At 45.9% G+C, this 22,604-nt stretch overlaps 1 protein-coding gene across 1 annotated transcript in view; it reads left to right on the top strand.

The window, feature by feature from the left end:
• PANX1 (pannexin 1) overlaps positions 1-22,134 on the top strand; it is a 54,800-nt gene extending 32,666 nt beyond the window's left edge. Inside the window, exons 2-5 of the mRNA XM_080688400.1 lie at positions 1,160-1,299; positions 17,746-17,969; positions 19,009-19,667; positions 20,418-22,134. Coding sequence (XP_080544526.1) covers positions 1,160-1,299; positions 17,746-17,969; positions 19,009-19,667; positions 20,418-20,497 — 1,103 coding nt within the window. The 3' untranslated portion in view covers positions 20,498-22,134. The remainder of the gene's footprint in view (positions 1-1,159; positions 1,300-17,745; positions 17,970-19,008; positions 19,668-20,417) is intronic.
• The last annotated feature ends 470 nt before the right edge of the window (positions 22,135-22,604 follow it).

Below are 22,604 nucleotides of genomic sequence, written 5' to 3'. Positions count from 1 at the left end.
ATGCCATCGTCCTTTTGGAGATCCTTGGCTTTGGGAGGTTAGGTGACCCGAGGTCACGCAGCTGTGAGTGGCAGAGTTAGGTTTCAGTTCAGCTAACATCAGAGCCCACGCGTCTAACACTTCCTCTCATGATACACAGGACATGGACGGAAAGTGTGCCTGCTCTTGGCCTCAGCAACTGGTCCCTGTGCCTGTGACACACCCAGGCTCCTACATGTGCTGATGGGACGGGGAAGCATGGCTGGGCTAGGCACTGCCAGGAGAGGCTCAGTGCCAGGTGCTCTGCCTGCAGTCAAGAAGGGGGGACACAACCTCAGCCCTACACCCCAAAAGTCTCGGCCAATTTCCCACATGGCCTGTGTGAGTCAGGGGCCCTCGGGGAGCATGAAGCATCTTCAGGTAGTAAGTAGTGGTAGCATTTGCAGAGTGATGTAGTCCCAGTTTGCAGAGAAGACTGAGTTCCGAGCTCCCAGAAAAGCAAGGTAACAGCAAGCAGGACCCAGCTCTCCAGATTCCCCATCCAGCACCCATCTCCCTGCCTGGAGGCTTGCCTTCCAGAGCATCTGCCTTCCAAATGTAAACACTTGGGCTGCAGTTTCAGCCTGCGCCTGTTTTGTTAGAGGAGATGGAAAACTGCTGATTTGTCATCAGGCAAAATATTGCCAAATGTTCCATCAGCCTTTCCTTCCTCAGGCTAAAAGTTCTTTGTTTCTTTGTTCCAAGAGGCCTTCCTTTCTAGTCTACTTGTCTGCACTGACTTTCCTCCTCCCTGCCCCACCTCCACCCTATACTCCCCCTCCTTTCTCTCATTCCTCACCCCAAAGGGAACCAACTCTATGCAGGTTTCCTCCGAACATTTTTGGCTCTGGTTCTTTTCCTGTTCGCTTTTTCTTTTTATGGTGGTTTTACTTCTTTCAAGAGTTTTTCCCCACCTGAGCGCAAGCTGCTGTCATGACCAGTGTTGGCCCACAAAACTCTCAAATACTCAGCTTTACCACACACGTGGACATTTGGTTCAGCTCTGCCCTTACACCTGCATGGTGCTCTCCGACTTAGCTCACACTGGAAAACCGGAGGCAGGAGGGAGAGGTGGGCAGGGTGGGAGGGGTCCAGACCCTGCACCTCCATTCACCTGGAATGATCTGATTTTGTTTCTTAGGTACACAGATAAGCTGTTTCTCCCCAAGTTCTTTCTCCTGGCGTCAGGCTGCCTTCGTGGATTCTTACTGTTGGGCTGCCCTTCAGCAGATGGACTCCTTGCAGGGCGACTCTGGAAACCTCTCACTGTGCCTGCACAAGGTAATGGGGACTTTTTCACATGTCACCTGTTTGCTTTAGAGATGTGGAAACTGAGGCCCAGAACTGTGCCATCCCTTGCCACACAGATACATACGGCCAACCAGGGCTTAACTCCAATTGTACAACTGTAGCACTTAAAATCAAAAGGAGCCTCAGAGGAACTTGGTCCAGCACCTTCATTTAGCAGATGGGGAAACTGAGGCACTTTTTGCATTTTAGCTCCATAACGGCAGGCACCTCATGTATGCTCATCACCTTTCTATTCTTAATGCCCACCTGAGTGTCTGGCCCGTAGTGGGCTCTCAGTACATTTTGAATGCCTGAATGAGCATTGTTAGATAGTGGCAGAGAGGACCCAAACATAGCTGTGGGACCAGCAGAGAGTTCATTTGCTTCTAACCAGCACGTGAATGAGCACTGAGACTCTGGGCGTTTGGGCTGCAGCACAGCTTTTGGAGTAGATTCCTTTGCTTTCTGATGGACGCAGACACTGCAAGGAAGGGGAGACACTGCATAGGAGATGCCTGTGTTCTATAAGGAAGAGGTACAGGCCAGGTGCTCTGTGGTAGAGGTGGGGGAGGGGGAGAGCAAAGAGGCTGGGCAGAGTGAAGAGGCCCCAGTAGGTCTTCTCTGCATTTATGTAAGTAGGGCTTTGTTTCAGCCTGTCATTATCTTCAACCACTGGTTCTTTTGTCCAGGGTGAACACAGAAAGAATGTTTGTGTGTCTTTTCCTCCACTGAGGAAAGTGTGGTAGGTTAGCTTCTGAAAAGGCAAAGGATGAAGTTTGTTTGACTCTTTCCCGCCTTGGCCTGTTGCTAAACACAATCAGCGTCCTTCTTGTATAAAAAGAGTAATTGAAGTCCTTGGCTATGACTCAGGCCTGTTCCCCTCATGTTTATTGATTGCGTGCCGTTAGGCACAGTGACGCCCTACAGTGACTCTCTTCTTTGGGGTTGGGCTTTTCTCTTTGACTTTTCAGCCTTAGCGTTCGTTGGGTTCTCATCCATTTTGCATGACTTTATAGCCAGGGCAAGAAATAATAAGGCTCTTCAGTATGAAAGGGCACAGTTCCAGAAATTGAACAACTTTGCTTGCAAATCTAAATCCTTGCTGTTGTAGTTTTATCCATTTGTTATAATGCTCTTATGAGAATAGAAAGTTGTAATCAGTTACTGAGCTGGGCAATGATGGATCCGCAGAAGAGGAATGTATAGCCTGGGATTGTCCTTATGTCAGATAGGTTAGAGATTGCAAAACTTTTAGAGCAGGAAGAAAGCCAAAGATTTTAATCCAACTGCATTTTACACAGAAGGATAAGGGCCCCTGGAAAGGTCAAGCCTAGGAGTCACAGGATGAGTTGCTGGCTGAGATTAGAATCAGGTCTCTGGGCTCCCATTGCTCCTGCAGGTAGGAGGGGAGATCTTACAGAGCAGTGTGGTAGGCAAGCCTTAGGTTTTGAGTATGAGTGAGGATTAAGGAGCTCTCTTCTGGCAGTGGCGGTCTAGATTGTTTGGATGGAAGTTTGGCTTGGGATCTGAGCAGGGCTCTTGCCAGGTTCATAGAGCTGGAGACAAAAATTGAAATTGGGACCTGCCTTAGTTGGAAGGACACTGTTCAACACCCAAGGCTTGAAAGGCCATTGCTGAAGAGAAGTGATAATCCAAAATTAAACCAGCCCTCAGAGGGACTAGAGCCCTGGTGTGAATCATTTCAATACCAGTGGAATGAGTGAGATACGGGATTGTCAGTGTCTCTCCAGCCTACCTGCCAACCAGAAGCAGAAATAAAACAATCTCTCTGGAGGAGGGGTCCCTTCATCCAGAGCCTCAGATTCTTGCACCAGTTTTTCACATGTAATGTTCAACACTCAATTAAAAATAAGCAGGGTGTAAGAAAGTCAAGAGAAAAACCAGAACTAGAAACAGACCCTCAGGAGTTCCAGATAATAGTAGTTATCAGACACACACTTAAAAATAATCATTAATATAATGTTTAAAGAATCAAGATAATATGGAGAATTTCCCAGGGAAATGGAAGTTCTCAAACTGAAAACAGTAAGTGGCAGGGAGTTGATGTTTGCTAACATTGGTTGAGGGCCTGCCATATACATTCTAGTATATTTGCTATCAGAGAACCACACATGACATGGTCCCTTCCTCTAGGAACTCGCTGTTTAGTGGGGAAAACAAACATGTGAAGAAGATACTGAGAAGGAATAAACAGAAAGCTAGATGAAAAAAGGAGAGTGTGGTTGAATGCTGCTGAGAGAACAGTGCACTAAAGGTGGAACAGAATTTACTGGATTTGGTGAAATTATTAGTCATCCCAACAGGAGTGATTTTAGTGGAGAAGTGGGCACCGGATGGCAGTGGGTGAATGGGAGGTGAGGAAAGATGACAGTAATAGACAGTTTCTTCAGATCTGTTTTTATTTTTAGAAAAATCTCTGTCCTAGAAAGGAAAGCAACAAACGCGATGGTAAATAGAGGGTTTGGGGTCTAGGAAGTTTTGTTTTATTTCAGTGTGAGAGAGTTTGAACTTAATAAAATGATGATAGAAATAAGAAGGCAGAGAAAGAAAAGGATGGCAGGCACTGCCTGGAGAAGGCACATGGCACCTTCTGGGAGAGGGGAAGGCATTGGTTTATTCTATTGGGGAGCAGTGGGGCCTTGATCAACTTTGGAGGGTCAGGCTGGGTTATAGAGAATCTTTGAAAACTACATACGTGTACAGACTACATGGTGGGGGACAATGGGAGCCATTGCAGGTCCTTGAGCAGGGTGAGCATGGTGTTTCCAGGAGTTAATCCTCAGTGAAGGTTTGCTGGAGAGAATAGAGGCAGGGAGAGCGCCATTTGGTAGGCACAGGGTTTTGTTCAGAAAATGGAGAGGAAGGGACGTCATTATTTCTGAGAAGGCAAAGAACAAACACTCAAAGAGCAGCAGGTGGTGTTTTATTGCCAGTTAGAGGATTACACTGAAGGATTGTCAACGGTGATCAGATGCTTAGACTAGGGGTAAGCAAACTTTGCCCTGAAGGGTCAGAGGGCACATTTTTTCATCATTGCCAGGTGTGGTCACTATTGCAGTTACTTGGCTCTGCCAAGGTGGATGACATGTGCATGATTGGTTGTGGCTGGATCTGGCTCACGGGCAGCGGAGCTTGTCCCCTGGGCTCAGGTGGTTGATAGCAGCAGGGCTGGTGGGAAGAAGACAGAGCTGGGGCATCACAGAAGGTGGAGCCAACAAGATGTCCTGATTGGACTGGGAAGAAGAAGGGAAGATTAGAGTCAAGGACATGACATGACCAAGGTGTTAGGTTCTGGGTAAAGGTGACCATTTGCTACACTGAAGAAGTCTGAGGAAGGAGAAGGTTTAGAAGGAAAACCAAATAATTCTGCTTGAACACATGAAATCACAGATCCTCGATGGCCTGAAATCACAGATCCTCGATGGCCCAGGTATGTGGTGGGCTGTGGTTCTGGAGATCCAGAGGTGGGTGGAGGCATAAATATAGGGTGGGGCAAAGGTAGTAGGTTTACACTTGTTTGTTTGGAAACTAATACAATAATCTATCTATCTATCTATCTATCTATCTATCTATCTATCTATCTAAACAGGTAATATGCAAATTAGCCAGGCATCATGACCACTCAGGAGGAGCTGCACATGCAGATGGGTGGGAGGGGACTGTGTGCTGCCCCAACCCCAGCAGACATGCACACACCAGGGGTGGGGGGCGTGCTCCGAGCTGGGCCCTGGGGCGCAGCTCAGAGCACGCCCCTGGGCACGCCCCCACCCCAGTGGACGCCCCCACCCCAGGGACACACACACACCAGGGGTGGAGACATACTCTGAGTGGCTCAGCATGGCTCGGAGCACGCCCTCAGTGGGTGGCAGCAGTGGCTGCAGCAAAGCAGCCTGGGTCCCGGGTGCCTGGCAGCAGCCGGAGCAAAGCAGCCCAGGTCCTGGGTGCCTGAGGGAAACCGGTGCCAGCAGCCAGGGGAAGGAAGGCCTATTCTTGCACGAATATTCATGCATCGGGCCTCTAGTTAAAAAATGATAATACAAGAATAAACTGTTTCATGTGCTCACAACTGTGAACCTACCTTTGCCCCACCCTGTATAGCAGTTGTCAGAGGATAGATGGGATTTAAAGCTGTGGGACTGGATGGGGTTGGCTAGGGAGTGAGTGTAACAGGGAAGAGGTCTGAGGGGTGCTCCAGCTTTGGAGGTGGTGGAGTAGGAGGCGTTGGTAGGAGGGAGAGAGCTGGGGATCATGGGGAAAATGAGAAGAGTGTGTTGTGCAAATGAAAGACTGATGTCCTGTAAGAAGGCCTTTATCGGTATGTTGTCCCTACTTTCAGTTCTTTTGAGTAGATACCTAGACGTGGGATTGCTGGCTTCTTTTTCAAGCTCAGAAAACTTTTCCCATTGGTTTTATTTAGCCCTGCCCACATTCAATGAACTCGTGTCTGTGAGGATGACTGGGGTCACCTCATCCAGGCTCTCACTTCACAGAGGGGACCCAGAGGACCATGGCAGTTGATGACTTGTCCAAGGTCCCATGGCCAGATAGTGGGAGAGCAAGGTCCCATGGCCTCCTTCAGATTTCAGATGTTTCTCACACGTGTGTGGCTTCAGAAGTCTGCACTCTAACCTGTGGGTGGAAGTTCCCAGCTGGACACAAAGAGAGTCTTTCCTGCAGAATGCTGTCCAGCAGCAGAGCCCATTGTTGACTGGGAGATCCTTAGTTCAGACTGGGCACGAAGCTGTGTGTCCTCTTCCCATATTTTTCCTCCTTACCCTTGCCGCACTTCCTTCATGTAGAATCCTGGCTCCCAAGATGTACTTGACACCCAGCTACATCATCCCCCTCTCCTCCCCCACCACTTTCAAAGAAAATGGAAGCTCAGACATGAAAACATGCTCAGCTTCTGCCATCAGACCTACCAGGTGTCCCGGTGGCAGCACCAGCCTTTTCCTTCCCTTTTGATAAATGGAAGGGGCCCCTTCTCCTGACCAAAGGCCGAACCCCTTTGTGCCCCACTTGTGTTTTGGATCTCCCCAATCTCTGTTTGAAGGAACTCAGCCCCCATTTTTCTCTTTTTTTCTGCATGTTCTCTTCCCATCAACACTTCAGCACATTTCTTTCCACCAAACTGATCTTGCCCAGATCACCAATGACCTCCCTGTTGCTAAATTAATTCTCACTCATAAGGGTTCATCCTCCTTGGCTTCGCTCTGGCATCCAATTCTGTGGACCATACTTGAGCCTTAGGGCAGAGTCTCCCTGGCAGACTCTTTCTCTTTTGCCCATCCCTGAGAAGTTGGGGTTCCTCTGGGCTCTGTCCTAGGATACTTTCTTTTCTCCCACTTCACCCTTTCCCTGGATCACATCATCTCCTTTGTTTCAATTTCCATATGCCACCAACACCAGGTCTTTATCTCTGACCAGCCTGCTCTCCTCAGCTCCAGTCCACACTCCCAGTGTGTCCTGAACTTGAACACTTGAAGGTCTGGCATGTGCCTCCAACACTAGTTCAAGGCTGAACTCACCTTCCCTCCTGTCCCCACTGGACCTGTAGTTTAGTTATGGTCACACCACCCACCCTGTGACCTCAGCCGGAAATCTGAGAGCCATTTTGACTCTTTTTACTCCCGCCCACATCCTGTCAGTCCCCGAGTCCCATCAGTTCTGCTTTCTATAGTCCTTAAGTCCTTCATCCCTCCGTCCACCTCTCTAGGGTGGCCGGCCGTCATCCCTCACCTTGCTGCATTCATTCCCGCCATTTCCACATAATCACGGGTGCTCTTTTTTTGCCTGTCTGTCATCTCCCTAAAAATAACAACAATAACAGCCCTTCAAGTCCCTACGAAATGTCTCTATCACTTTGAAAAAGCAAACCATTTTGTCTGTGTTCATTCTCCCTCTGGTCCCTGTGAACCACCCAGCCTCACTTCTCGATGCAGCCTCACCGCCCCGTGTGCTCCAGGGAACCTGACTTCCCTCAGGTCCCTGGTTTCTGTTCAGACACAGCCTGCTCGAAGACTCTTCCCCTGGCCACCCTCCCCCGCCCCCAGATCTGGCGAACTCCTAATGTATTGTTCTGGTCGTGGCTTCAATGTCATTTCCACCTAGAAGCTTCCTCTGAACCCCTAGACTGAGGGTTGTTGCCAATTCAAACCGCTTCCAGAGCCAGCGGGGTCAATGTGAAGCCTCCAGGAAATGCCACATACCCTGCTTAAGACACAGAGCCTAAGAATGGGGTGCTGGCTAAGCAGAACACCAGCTGTACCCCATTGTGGTTTGTGTTGCCTGGTTGTACATTCCCTGGGATCACCCTGGGATATGGCAGTTACTTAATTCTACTTAAGTGATGGTTTATTTCTAGGACTCGGTTCCATACAAGCAGATACCATGCTCGGGTCTTGTTCGTTGGTGTACAGCTAGGACAGTGTAACTCATGGTGGGTGTGCAGCACACATCCATGGAGGGAAGGACACACGGAGGAAGGAGAGGAATGGGGAGCTCGTACGTCCTGTTCAGAAGCAGGCGTAGCTCTCTAGGAGCATCTGACTGGGTGAGAGGCACAGAGTTGATGTGGACACTTCTCAGTTCAGTTCTGATGCCAGGGTTAAAACCAGGAGACCCAAACTCCCCCCAAAGAAGTTACTCCATGTAATATTTCAATGTGCTTATTATCAGCGTAGAGTTTATGGCAGTGGAATAATTAATACTGTAATTCTCCCCCACCTGCTTCTTTCATTTCTCCTTTCCTTTCCCTTCTCCCTTTCTCTCCCATCTCTTGCTGGTGGCCTCGGGTACTCCCTGAGGGAAGTCTTGTGCAAATGTGCGTGCACTCAAGGACACCAGCAGGTGGCGCCGGAGGACTTTTTGATAACTGGCTTTTTGGGGTGTTGCGTTCTTTATCAAGTTCATAACCTAGGCAACTGTTAGGCAAGATTTCTTTCTGAAACAGGAAAGCAGGGATTTTTTTTTTTAACTGAAAAATAGAAGGGAAAACAAGAACAAGAAAGTAAAATTAACAGATTTATCAAATCTTTTTAGTTCTCTTTTTTAAAAAATATATTTTATTGATTTTTTACAGAGAAGAAGGGAGAGGGATAGAGAGTTAGAAACATCAATGAGAGAGAAACATCGATCAGCTGCCTCCTGCACGCCCCCTACTGGGGATGTGCCTGCAACCAAGGTACATGCCCTTGACCGGAATCGAACCTGGGATCCTTCAGTCCGCAGGCCGATGCTCTGTCCACTGAGCCAAACCGGTTAGGGCTCTTTTTAGTTCTCTTAAGTGGCTTTACAGAACCTTAGAGGGGTCCTCTGAGGCTGCCAGACCAGAGGTTTCAAACCTTAGCATTATCTGTGTGAAAATATAGGCTCCTGAGCCCCATCCAGACCACTGGATTGGAACCTGGAGGGCGAGGGAGGGGTCAAGGCCAAGAGTATGGTTTTTATCCATTTTGGGGAGATTCCTGGTGCTGTTGGCCCAGCTTGGATTCCAATGTAGATACCACTCATCTACACCCATGTTTCCCAAACTCTGTGTGCATGTGAATCACCTCTCTGTGCATAGGCCTATAAATGGAGGTCTTCGATGAAATATAGACTCACATTCAGTAGGTCTGATGGGGCCTACATTCTGCATTTCTAACAAGTTCCCAGGCAATATTGAGATTGCTGGTCTGGGGATCACTCTCGGGAAGCAAGTATGCAGACAGAGCAGGACTTGGCAAATGATCACATCCATGCTCCAGCCACATGCAACCCATCACCTGTTTCTACACATAGTTTTATTGGGACACAGTCATGTTCATTCAATTGCTCATTGCCTGTGTCAGCTTTCACACTGTGACAGAGTTGAATAGTTGCCACAGAAGCTGTATGGCTCACAAACATTTACTGTCTGGCCCTTTGCAGGAAAAAGTTTGTCCACCCCTGATCTAGAGCTTAAAGCCCATCCAGTGGATCCGTGGAAAGGGAACTCCCTGCTTCACAGGACAATTTGTTTCATTTTCTTTTTTTTAATCCACGGGTGAGGATATGTTTTCACTAACTTCAGAGAGAGAGGAAGGGAGAGAGAAAGAGACAGAAACATCCATGTGAGAAACATTGATCTGTTGCCTACTGTAGGCACCTCAAACAGAGCCCGAACCCACAACCTCTGTATGTGCTCTGACCGGGAATCAAACCTGCAACCTTTTGGTGTATGAGACAATATTCCAACCAACTGAGCCACCCAGCCAGGGCCATTCCATTTTCATACAGTGCTTAAGGAAGGTTTTTCCTTGCTTCCATTAACTGGGTTCTAATCCTGTTGACAGGAGTCTTTTCCTTCTTCCACACACCAATGCTGTGCTTACCATCTCTCTTCCATGTTTCTCCTTATGTTAGGTCCTCACACCCAGCACAGAGCCTTGGGTGTCTTCCCTTGATTGCAGAGTGGAATGCCCTACCACCTTCTTCTCTGTCCTCTGTCAGCTGCTCATGGAATGCACTAGCCTTTTTGGGTGACCCCTCACTCTTGACATCCATATTTGGGATTTCTTTTAAGTGGGGTACTGTCTAAACATCAAAAACAAATGTCTTTTGCACATCTTTTTATTTCACCTCCTCAGTACAATTTGTTCTTGGTTTATCTGCTTCCTGCTTTCTGACAATTCCTTCACATCTCTTCAATTCTCTTGTTTCTCGACCCTTAAATGGCAGGCCCTCGCATCTCTCCCTGGTCCTCCTCTTATCTCCTCCTCCTCCTACACATTCTCCTCGGATGATCTCAGCCAAGCTCTTGGCTTCAACCATCTACATGCTACAAAGTCCCGAGTCAGAAGGCCAGCCAGACCTTCTCCTTTTATTTTCAGTTATCTACGATGTGTGTCTAACAGGATGTTCCTGACTACAGGTATCTCACATTCAGAACTTCTTATCGTAGGGTCTGCTTCCCTTCTCACCCTTTTCTACTGTGAATCTGTTCCTTCTTGTTTCTCCATTTTAACTAATGGTACCCCCACCACGCCCTTGGATAAGCTAGAAACCCAGAATTAGCCTCACTTCTTCCCCTTTTCATCCCTCACCACCAAGTGGGCACTGAAATGTATGTTTCCCCCTGCATGTAGCTCTTAGACCCACCTTCCCTTCTCCCCACTGCTGCTGCCTCAGCCTCAGTTCAGTGCTTATCACTCTCAGCGCTTATCAATCTCCTCCTCCGCTGCAGGAACCTCCTGCCGTGTCTCTCTCCTCTCCAGTGCTCTCCAGTCTCCACTGCTGGCTGGAATAGTCTTTCTACAATCAATTTTTATCACGCCATCCACCGGTGATTTCCCATTGTGTGTATGGGAGGAAGCCGAGGGCTTCATAATTCATTCCCTGCCTACCCTTTTGTGAGTTCCTAAAGACTGCCATAAAAGATTAGCACAAATGTGGTAGCTTCAGAAATTTCTTCTCTCATAGCTCTGGAGGCCAGAAGTTAGAAATCAAGGTGTTATAACCAGACAAACAAAGGGTCTGTGCTGCCTGTTACTTGAGCCAATTAAGCCGAGACAGGGTTGAATCCTATATGAGCATTTATCCCAATACTGCCGGCAGCGTGGGAGAGCAGCAGGTCATCCACAAAAAATCTGCTCTGCACCCCACCATAAGCCGGCTGCTTATATTGATAGAAGTACAAAAGGAAGTGGGCAAATGGGCAGTTTACAGACATGCAAAAGGACTGGGGTCTTCAAAGGGCTTAGTGATATGCAAAGCCTGGGGTCTTCAAAGGGCTGGTAATTCTGGTTTCTGCAGCCAAGTTGTTCATCTTTCCATGATAATAGGCAGCTCCAAAAGGGGATGAAGGGCTGCATTTCCAGGTCAGCTCCCAGGTCCAGAGTGCGGCTGCCAGCCAGGTTAGAATGTGCCTTCTTTAATCAGAATAAAACAATCATGGTTAACAGAGCGTGATTAATATTTCTTACAATTCTAGCTAGTTCCCTAACATTCTACTTCTGCCCTTATCAGTGTCAGCAGGGTTGGTTCCTTCTTGAGGGCTCACAGGGAAAAATCTGTGCCTCGCTTCTAGTTTCTAGTGGTTGTCAGCAGTCCGCCGTGGCTCAGAGTTGCACCATCACTCCAATCTCTGCCCCCGTCCTCACATAGCTTCTCCCGGTGTGTCAGTCTTCATGTGGCCTTCTTAGAGGGCCACCAGTCACCAGGTTAGGGCCCACCCTAATTAATTATGCCCTCAGCTTAACTAATTACCTCTGCAAAGACTGTATTTCCAGACAGTGTCACATTCTGAGGTTCCAGGTGGACATGAGTTTTGGAGAATGCCATTCGACCTAGTATACACTTCCAGCCTCAGCTCTGACAGCTCCTCAGTGTGGGCTCACTCACTACATTTGGTGCCTGGGATGGGAGAGAATTCACCAAGCAGGCAGGGAGAAAGGATTCCAATAGAGGAAAGAGGATGTCTGAAGGGCCACAGAGAAGGTGAAATTTGAGCTGAGTCTTATTTTTTTTAATATATTTCATAAGGGAGAGGGATAGAGAGTTAGAAACATCGATCAGCTGACTCCTGCACACTCCCCACTGGGGATGTGCCTGCAACCAAGGCACATGCCCTTGACTGGAATCAAATCCGGGACCCTTCAGTCCACAGGCCAACACTCTATCCACTGAGCCAAACCGGTTAGGGCGAGCCGAGTCTTAATATAATATAGTAATGCTTTATCTTTTGTGTGTGTGGAGGGAGGGGGGATGGGGGTTGTTTTTGTTTGTTTGTTTGTATTTGCCTCACTGTATTTTAAAGCAGCGGTCGCCAACCAGTGGTCCGTGGACCACTGGTGGTCCGTGAGGTCCGAAAGGTTGGCAACCGCTGCTTTAAAGCATAGCTCAGGTGTTACCTCCTTTACAGAGCCTTCCTTGACCTCCCCAAGAACATTTCTGTTCCCTCAGTACTTAGTACCTACATATCTTGCGGCCATCGCTTTTATGTTTTGATTGGTTAAATAAACCGAGGCGTGCCGGCTGCGAGTTTGACATACTTGTTGTACATTTTCAGCCCACTGCCTAGCCCCTGGCAGGTGCCCAGGAGATGTTTTTGAATGAATTTTCCCATCTGATTTAATCCCATAGACATGATCACATACGTTTCAGGGAGGAGTTGTTCAGTCCTAACTGGACAGTTCTTCGCCTTATGAGGCGGAGGGGATCTGAACGTGGAGCGAGGTTATACTGGATCCCTCCATGCCTCCTCCTACCTGGAGGTTCTGTTGGTCTCATGATAGCCCCTTATAGGAAAAAACCACAATTTTTTAATGTTTTTATTGATTTTAGAGAGGAAGGGAGATGGAGAGAGAGCGATGGAAACATCAGTGATGAGAAAGAATCATTGATCGGCTGCCTTCTACATGCCCCACACGGGATCGAGCCTGCAATTCCTGACCGAGAATCGAACCCTGACCTCCTGATTCATAGGTCGACACTCAAACACTGAACCACGCTGGCTGGGCAAAACACAATTTTTCAAGGCAGGTAGACTGAAAAGTGTGCCAACTACTTGTTCCTGGGCTGCTTTGAGAAGCTTTATCATCATTGGAAGAACTCGGTGCCCCTTGGACATAGTGCAGAAACACTGCCTTCACAGCTGTGAGAGGTGCTGAGCATCTCAGACCTAATTGGGTGGAGACGGTGCTGTGGACAGAGCTGTTCCCGTCCAGCAGATGCAGTCATAAAACTCAGCAGTTTCCCGTGCTCCTTATTTGGGTGAAAGGATTGTAAAGACTATCTAGTGGAACCTCGGTTCTTGAACTTAATTTGTTCCAGAAGACTGTTTGAAAACCAAATCATTTTCTCCCATTAGAAGTAACATAAATTTAATAAATCTGTTCCAGACCCCCAATGACTCCCTGTTTTAACCTTTCTTATATACAGTACATGTCTAATATACTGTTTATAAATAAACACTTTAACAGATGACCAAGAGACATGTGAAAAAATGCTCAAAGTCACTGATCAGCAGAGAGATGCAAATTAAAATGACAGTGAGGTATCACCTCACACCTGTCAGAGTGGCTACCATCAACAAATCAAGAAATGGCAAGTGCTGGCAAGGACATTCGAAAAAGGGAACCCTCGTACACTGCTGGTGGGAATGCAGACTGGTGCAGCCATTGTGGAAAACAGTATGGAGTTTCCTCAAAAAATTAAATATGGAACTGCCATTTGACCCAGTGATCCCACTTCTAGGAATATATCATAAGAAAGCTGAAATACAAATCAGAAAGAATGTATGCACCTTTATGTTCATAGCAGCATAATTTACAATAGCTAAGATCTGAAAACAGCCTAAGTGCCCATCAGTAGATGAGTGGATAAAAAAGCTGTGGTACATTTAAACCATGGAATACTCTGCAGCAGTCATAAATAAGAATCTCTTACCCTTTGAGACAGGATGGAGGGACCTGGAGAGTATCATGCTAAGTGAAATAAGTCAGAGAAAGACAACTATCACATGATCTCATTCATATGTGGAATCTAAGTAACAAAATAAACTGATGAAGGGAGTGGATCCAGAGACTCGAAGCATGGAACAGAATGTGGAATCTTGGATGGGAGATGGGGGAAGGTGAGCGGGTGGGAGGTAATCAACCAAGGACTGTGTATGCACTTATGCATGGCCCATGGACACAGACAATGGGGCAGTATGGTCTTGGGGCGGGGATGGGGCAGTCTGGAAGGGGCCAATGGGGGAAAAAAGGAGACATATGTAATACTTTCAACAATAAAGAATTATTTTTAAAAATAAATAAATACTTTAAAAACAAAAAGGACATGAAATCTAAATGAAAATTTAACAAAAAAAATGAAATGTACAGTAAAAATTGAAAATAATAATAAACAGCAACAAAAGCAAAAAAAATCACAAAAATATTCACAGAACAATTTCCCGAGATGTTAACAACGTGAGGTTTAGCAGTAAACTGACTCATACTCGCACATTCGCTCCTTTGTTTGTCACCTGAGAGACACGACTGATCATACAGGTGTCAGCATGAAAGGCTTGTCAAGGTGAGAGCCAAATTGTTCAAGGTGGGAGATGTTCGAGAACCAAGGCTGTAAGTGAATGCTTTTTTCAATTTGTATTATAGTTGAATTGAGTTTAATACCACTTTGTTACAGATTCACTGAAAGTTGCCTTTTTATTTTTGATGGTGGGAAATAAGATTTAACTGGAGAACACCAAGGAATGATGGCATTCAACCACGTTTCTAAGGGGTGGTCAAGGTACAAGGATATTTTGGGGAGAAATCAAACACCCAGCACATAATACCTTTAAACATTCATTTTCCTAATGATAATAAGCCAGGCCGAATGGCGAATTGGTACTAATTATTACACCAAGTGGACATGTTAGAAAAATTGCAACAGCATGTAAAACAGTCACTTTTTAATTCAGAACAGTTTGAGGTAAAATGCTATTATTCACATAGCTTTGACAGGAAAAGTGTTCTATAAAAAGATTTCACATCCCTGAGTTAGAAATAGTTCCCTCTGTGAGTCTCAAGAAGAATGCCTGGCCCTGACCAGTTTGGCTCAGTGGATAGAACATTGGCCTGCAGACTGAAAGGTCCCAGGTTCGATTCTGGTCAAGGGCATGTACCTTGGTTGCGGGCACATCCCCAGTAGGAGGTGTGCAGGGGGCAGCTGATCAATGTTTCTCATCAATGTTTCTACCTCTCTATTCCTCTCCCTTCCGCTCTGTAAAAAATCAATAAAATATATTATAAAAAAAGAAGAAGAAGAAGAATGCCTGGTTGTGGAAATACCACAAACTGTTGCACAGTTACATTTTTTATGCTAATTGGCACCCTTCAGAGTGGGCAAGGATTGAAGGAACACTGCTGCTTTCTCAATGCAGCCAACCCCGAATTATGCAGCCCCAGTTCAGCTAACCACTGCCTGTGGTGTCAGTGTGCAGCAGCCCTGTGCAAATTGGGTTAATAATCTTGAGAAGGCCCGTCCCAGGCCAGAACCCCCTAGGCCAGTGGTCAGCAAACTCATTAGTCAACAGAGCCAAATATCAACAGTACAATGATTGAAATTTCTTTTGAGAGCCAAATTTTTTAAACTTCTTCTAACGCCACTTCTTCAAAATAGACTTGCCCAGGCCGTGGTATTTTGTGGAAAAGCCACACTCAAGGGGCTCGCGAGCCGCATGTGGCTCGCGAGCCGCAGTTTGCCGACCACGGCCCTAGACGAAGCGGCTGTGTTGGTGAGAGGGCTTGGCAAAGCTCAGAGCCATTCGTGCGATTTCTCTCTTTCCTCTGTGGCAGGGATCCCTAACCTGGGGTCTGTGATGGCATCAGGGAGTTTGTAACTGGGATAGGAAACACACGCCAGCTTTATTTTTTATGGACTTCTAACAACATTAAAGTGTGCGTGCCACAATCCATAGTGGTATGAGTGGTACTCAGGACTTTTCACCCACAGAAATGACAGATAACTAGGAACACTGTCTCCCCCTCATGACTTAGAGTTACTGCTGTGAGACCATCTGTTAGATTCTGTGAATGTGTTAATAAAGAATCACATGCAAGCCTGGCCGGTGTGGCTCAGTGGTTGAGTGTTGACCCATAAACCAGGAGGTCTCTGTTCCATTTCTAGTCAGGACATATGCCTTGATCACAGGCTTGATCCCCAGTAGGGGGCATGCGGGAGGCAGCCAATTGATGTTTCTCTCTCATCATTGATGTTTCTATCTCTCTCCCTCTCCCTCTCCCTCTCTAAAATCAATAAAAAAGAAGCACATGCAAAATTGTTTGAAGTATTTTATGCACTTATAAATATTATTCTCCATGGAAAACAAGGAAAGATTCAGGAGTTGTCACGGAACCAAGACGACTAGGGAGACGTGACAACTCGATGTAATGGATGCCCCAAAATGGCTCTGGGAACAAAAAGAAGACAGTCATGAGAACACTGGAGTAATTTAAGTAAAATCTGTAATTTAGTTCCTAGTAATGTGCCAATGACGGTTTCTTAGTCTTGACAGGTGTACCATGGAAACATAGATGGTAACAGAGGCTATTCGAGAACTCTTTGTACCCTTGCTAATGCTGCTCCCAGAGAGGTGTAGAGTGGAGGTTTTGTGTCAGCTCGGGCCTCTTCCTGATCTGACTCCGAGGAACTATGGGAAGGGAGCAATCCAAAAGCAGGAAGAGGTTTTCCATAGAAACAAACTAATTTGCAGTGTATTATGGTGGGACAGGCATGCCTTTGGGGTCAGAAGCCAGGCTTCATGTTCTGTCTCTGTCACCAGCCTTGTGCTCTGCAGCCAGGAAACGGCTGTGGACTTCTCTCCCCGCTTGCAGCACACAGCCATCACCAAGGCCTCGCCAGGGTCATCGTGAGGACTAAAGATAACATGCCCAGCAGGGAGCCCTTCGTTGCTTTTAGCTGGTGTGTTTTAGTGCCTGTTACATGCCATGCTAAGCATTTTTCATAAATTATTTAATTCTCCTAATATCTGTATTACATGACCATTTTATAGCTGTGGAAACAGGGTCAGAGGCTCAATGACCTCACTGCCCAAGGCCACTGGCTGAGCTGAAATTCAGATCGGTGCTGACTGTAGTTCATGGACGTCCTGCGTCTTCTCTTGAGGCTAAGCCTTCCCTGACCACCCGACAGACCTGGTTGCAGGGTACTCTTTGCCGTCTCCGACTTCTGAACCCCCTCTTGTTTGTTTTGCAAAACCATCTCCATCCAGATGCCCTTCTCCTCCTGACACTACTGCCCGTGTGGTCGGCTTCTCCCGACTTGAGATTGTCCAGCTGGAAATTGCGGGTGTTGGGTTGAGCTCAGGTCTATCCCGGTGTGGAAGATTTCTTCTCATTTCCTGATGGTTAGCTGCTTGTTTCAGTGGTTTGGTGGGATGACTCCTAAATCACTGAAGCCAAAATTTTTCTCATTTGTTGTGAGTGAAGTTACGCATTTCTGTGTCATTCTCCCAGATTCCAGAGGAGAGGGAAAAAAAAAAAAAAGCAGAGCTCTCTTAGTGACCTTTTAAAACTACAGCAATTTTTAAAATAGAGCCTAGCAGAGGCCACTGTGACATTGATCTCTTCTTTGATTGGGGTTTTGTTGAGGGATTACTCAAAAGGATATGGGAGTACTTTATTTATTTTTGTTTCTGTGATTAGAGAGAGGAGACATCGTGTGTCACCCTGTGATGGCCAATTATTTCCAATTAAAGTCTATTGAAAGGTAATTACCAATATCAAAGCTTACCTGGTGAATTTAGCCATAAGAAGCAGTTATTAGGTAATGAGCCTGATTTCCACAAGCGGCATGGGCGCTCACATCTGTCTCAGAATGAGGAAGCCACGCGAGCAGTGAGGTGGCTTCAGAGGACCTTTGATCCCATGGTGTGCTCTTGTGTTTCAGTTTTTCCCCTACATCCTGTTGCTGGTCGCCATCCTGCTGTACCTGCCCTCCCTGTTCTGGCGTTTTGCAGCTGCTCCACATATTTGCTCAGATTTGAAGTTCATCATAGAAGAACTTGACAAAGTTTACAACCGCGCCATTAAAGCCGCAAAGAGCATGCGTGACCTCGACCTGAGAGATGGTACCTGCACAGTTCCCGGTTCTAATGAGAACGTAGGACAAAGGTAACTTAGTCCCCTGCAGGTACCAAGTCAGGTTTTGTCGTACACACATTCTCTGCCCTTTTTCTGCCCGTCTGGGCTTTGGGTTCCCATTGCCAGTAGGGAGGGGGAGGGCCGGGAAGACTCGCTCTCCCTAAATCTCACCCCCACCTGTATGCCCCAGCATCTGTCCTCACATCAAGAGTCCTCTCCTTGTTGAGTGAACCATCACTGTTTCACTGGAAGAGGTAACAGGTTAGGGCACTGGGTGTGGCTCACTTGCTTTGACCTACACCTTAATGGGGGAGCACGGAGGATTATGAGACCACTGAGCTTAGAAAGCAGGTGTGAGAGAAGGGAATGAGTAGGCGGTGCCTTGCCTTTATTACATTCTTCCTCTGATTCTTGTTATTAACAATAGTAATAGTATTAATAGCTCTCATTTAAAAAATACTTAATCTATCCCAGACATCATGTTGAGTTCTCTAAGTACATGATCTCGCTTAATCCTCAGAGCATCAAGAGCATTTATTTCCCCCTTTGCAGATAAAAACACTGTCCTGTAGTGGGCGAGATGGGGCCTGAGCCAGGTCTGTTGGCCCACAGCCTGGGCCCACACCCACTGAGCGGTCTGCCTCCCGCCCTTGCCAACAGGAAGCACGTGTGTTATAGCTGGGCCAGAATATTCTTCTTTACCTTATTCTGCACATATGAGTGAGCAGAAAATTATAGTTTAAAAAAAGCAGCAGGAATAAGAACTATCAAATTTATGTAACAAACATGTACATTCACTAGGTAACAGGTGTTCAAAGATTTTACAAATGTAACTCATTTAACTAAGTAGACCTTTTTAAAAATATTAAGGGGAAAGGTGTTTTGTTATTGCTTTTCATTCTTTGTTTTTCCAAACTTGATTTGTTTCTCTTGTACACGAGTGAAGTTATAAGAGGAGTTTGGGAAGGAAGGTGTTTGAGATTTTTAGTGTGATATTGTTAAATGTGTTTATGTCTTTACTATTTGATGGTCTTGGTAAGGATTTAAATGCTTTTTATTTTCTTATTAGTTTGTGGGAGATACCTGAAAGCCACTTCAAGTACCCAATTGTGGAACAGTACTTGAAGACAAAGAAAAACTGTAATAATTTAATTGTCAAGTACATCAGCTGCCGGGTGCTAACACTCAGCATTATACTGTTAGCATGCATCTACCTGGGCTATTACTTTAGCCTCTCCTCCCTCTCAGATGAGTTTGTCTGCAGCATCAAATCAGGGATTCTGAGAAATGACAGCACCGTTCCCGATCGGATTCAGTGCAAACTCATCGCAGTTGGCATCTTCCAGTTGCTCAGTTTCATTAACTTTGCGGTTTATGTTCTGCTGGTTCCCGTGGTTGTCTACACGCTGTTTGTTCCATTCCGGCAGAAGACAGATGTTCTCAAAGTATATGAAATCCTGCCCACTTTTGATGTTCTGCATTTTAAGTCCAAAGGGTACAACGACTTGAGCCTCTACAACCTTTTCTTGGAGGAGAATATAAGTGAACTCAAGTCATACAAGTGTCTTAAGGTACTGGAGAATATTAAAAGCAACTGTCAGGGCATCGACTCAATGGTTCTCCTGACTAACCTTGGCATGATCAAGATAGATGTCGTCGACGGCAAAAATCGCAAGCAGTCTGAGATGATGAGAGAGGAGCAGGAAAACCAGACGGCAGAGCTCCAAGGTAAGGTTAGCTTTCACCTGAGGGAACCCACAGAGAGCCTTTGAAGCTCCCTTTTATGAATGATTGACAGTCTTTGCCACCCCACCCTTCTGCATTAAACCATTTTCCTAGTGTGATCTTAAGTGAAACCCTTCAGTACAAGGAGAGAAAGGGAAAGAATTGGGGCGGCCCCAGATTTCCAATGAAGGAAAGCTTCTGTGCTTTTTCTAGACTGTTCTCGCTTCCTTCTCCTCCTTCTCTCTGTTCCATACTCTTCCTCTTGCTCAAGCATCACCCCTTACTGTCATTCTTGCTTATTTTTTGGTCTTGTTTTGCTGGCTTTTCTCCCTGTACCTCTGATCCTTTTGTCTTTTATTCTCTATCTCTTTCAAAAGGGAATGAAAGACCTGGCCAGCATGGATTAGTTGTTTGATCGTCGACCTAAAGGTCGTGGTCAGGACACATGTCCAGGTTTCAGGCTCGATCCCCAGTAAGGGGTGTGCAGGAGGCAGGCGATCAATGATGCTCTCTCATCATTGATGCTTCTCTCTCCCTCTCCCTGGCTCTCTGAAATCAATAAAAATATTTTTTTAAAAAAAGGGAGTTGGGGGGGAGGGATGATAGTGTATTGGTTTAATTGTTGCCCCGATCTAACTTCATTGTGCAGTGAAATTGGCTAAGGCAAAGAACATGAGATAGATGTATAGCAGCAGAGAAGTTAATTTGTGCTATGTGACTTCTGTCACAGATATATGATTTCCATTTTGACAGATTTGAATGCACACAGTGAAACTAAAGCAAATAATGGGGAGAGGAATGCTCGACAGAGACTCCTGGATTCTTCTTGCTGATGATCGTTTTCAGGAACTTCAGAGCCGTGACTTCTGTGACATGGGATTCATTTTGGCTGCAGCGCTTCTGTGAGGTTTCATCTGGTTCGCAGTAAATGGCTCTTGGTAATGGTGGGACATGACTTAAGGAGTCCCTAATGAAAATGATGGCCCTCTGAATGCTGTGGGAGAGCCGTTCGTGCACTTCCTTTGAGAAGCAATGCAGAGATGAGTAAGCCACAGCAAGTATGTGAGCTCTCCTCAGATGAAAAGTGGAAAGACTAATCAGAGTAAGAGTGGTAGCCCTTTTAGTGCCTCAAAGCAACACCTTTCTGTACAGATGGTGCGATGAGACTCGGAGCTATGGGAAAGCACGGACCTCGGGAGACTGTTTTGTTTTGTGAAATAATAATAAGCATGTCAGAATACAACTCAGTATGAATCTCCTACGTGTCCTCAGGACTGCTGGGCAAGAAAAGCGTTCCCTGGCTGTGGACCCAGAGGTGGACCTGCTCTTGGCCTTGCCCTGAACTGGGAGAAATGCACACCCTGGCCCTCTCTGCACTGCCACCTGCGAGCCTTGGCTAACCACATAACCACTATTAGCTGCAGCCTAGTATGGAGGGCACCCGCCCATGCACTGCTCTGCCTGACAAATTAGTTTATAAGACAGAGTCTAAAGGGTACGGAATTGTGACTTCTGTACTGGAATTGTGACTTCTGTACCTGAAAGAAGGCTTCTGAAAGGGCCCTCGGGGAAATCCGAACATTCAACACAGGTTGATTCAGGCACTGTCCAAGGGGCGTTCACAGCGCAGCCCCTGTTAGCAGAAGCATTTGAAACAGGTGCTACTTAAACAAATTAACTGACAGAATGTTTAAAATGAGGGGCATTTTACCTACTGTGATCAGAACATATAAAAGATAGCTGCCATACCGTGTGCCTGAAGCCAGCACAGCTTAGCGGTGTATTTTATTTCTATTTAAGCACATCTTTTACACATTTAATTTAGTGTCCTATGGTGTCAGAATTGAGGCCATTTGGGAAGAACATTCTAACATTGATGGAGAATTATAGAATAAATGTGAAAAAAGGGTACCTATTATAAATCCAAGCATTATTTTGTAAACATTTTCAAGCTAAGAATATATAAAAACTCTAACCAATTCTGACCATGTAAAGATATCCTAACTATGTTTACATTTTATACAAACTTTTTAAAAATGGCATCTGTCGACCTCCCCATTTTTATTCTTAGAGAGTAAACACATTGCTAACGTGAGCAATCCTCAGGAACCTTGAAGTTTACATGTGGCTCTGGGGACAGTGTTGACCTGATATAATGAGAGTTTTGTGAAGAACAAAAGTTATATAAGCTGCTCTTTGTCTTTCAGAATACTCACAAAGGCAGGCAGGTTTCATTTGTGCTTCTGTGATGGTTTCTGAGATGGAGAGCTAATAATAAATAATCAGTCAATGCTTTAAATTATTCTTATTATATGATATTTATTACCACTAAATTATAGTCGAAATGACAGAAATCTAAGTAACCAATTTTGCTACATGTTCATGTTATTGTCTCTGAGATGTTCGGTCACCATACTCTACATTCATTGCTTTTTTTTTTTTTTTTAAATAAATCTTTATTGTTCAGATTATTACAGGTGTCCCTCTTTTTTTCCCCCCATAGCTCCCCTCCACCTGATTCCCCACCCCACCCCATGCCTTTACCCCCCGCCACTGTCTTCATCCATAGGTGTAAGGTTTTTGTCCAATCTCTTCACACACCCATCACACCCCCTTCCCCCTGAGAATTGTCAGTCCACTCCCTTTCTATGTCCCTGATTTTATTATATTCACCAGTCCATTCTGTTCTTCAGATTTTTTATTCACTTGATTTTTAGATTCACTTGTTGGTAGGTATGTATTTGATGTCATTTTGTTGTTCATAATTTTTATCTTTACCTTTTTCTTCTTCTTCCTCTTCTTAAAGAATACCCTTCAGCATTTCATGTGATCCTGGTTTGGTGGTGATGAACTCCTTTAGCTTTTTCTTGTCTGTGAAGCTCTTTATCTGACCTTCAACTCTGAATGATAGCTTTGCTGGGTAATCTTGATTGTAGATCA

This window comes from Plecotus auritus (genome assembly GCF_963455305.1).
Source record: "Plecotus auritus genome assembly, chromosome: 9".
Classification (NCBI taxonomy): domain Eukaryota; kingdom Metazoa; phylum Chordata; class Mammalia; order Chiroptera; family Vespertilionidae; genus Plecotus; species Plecotus auritus.
This window is presented reverse-complemented; position numbering and strand designations above follow the sequence as displayed.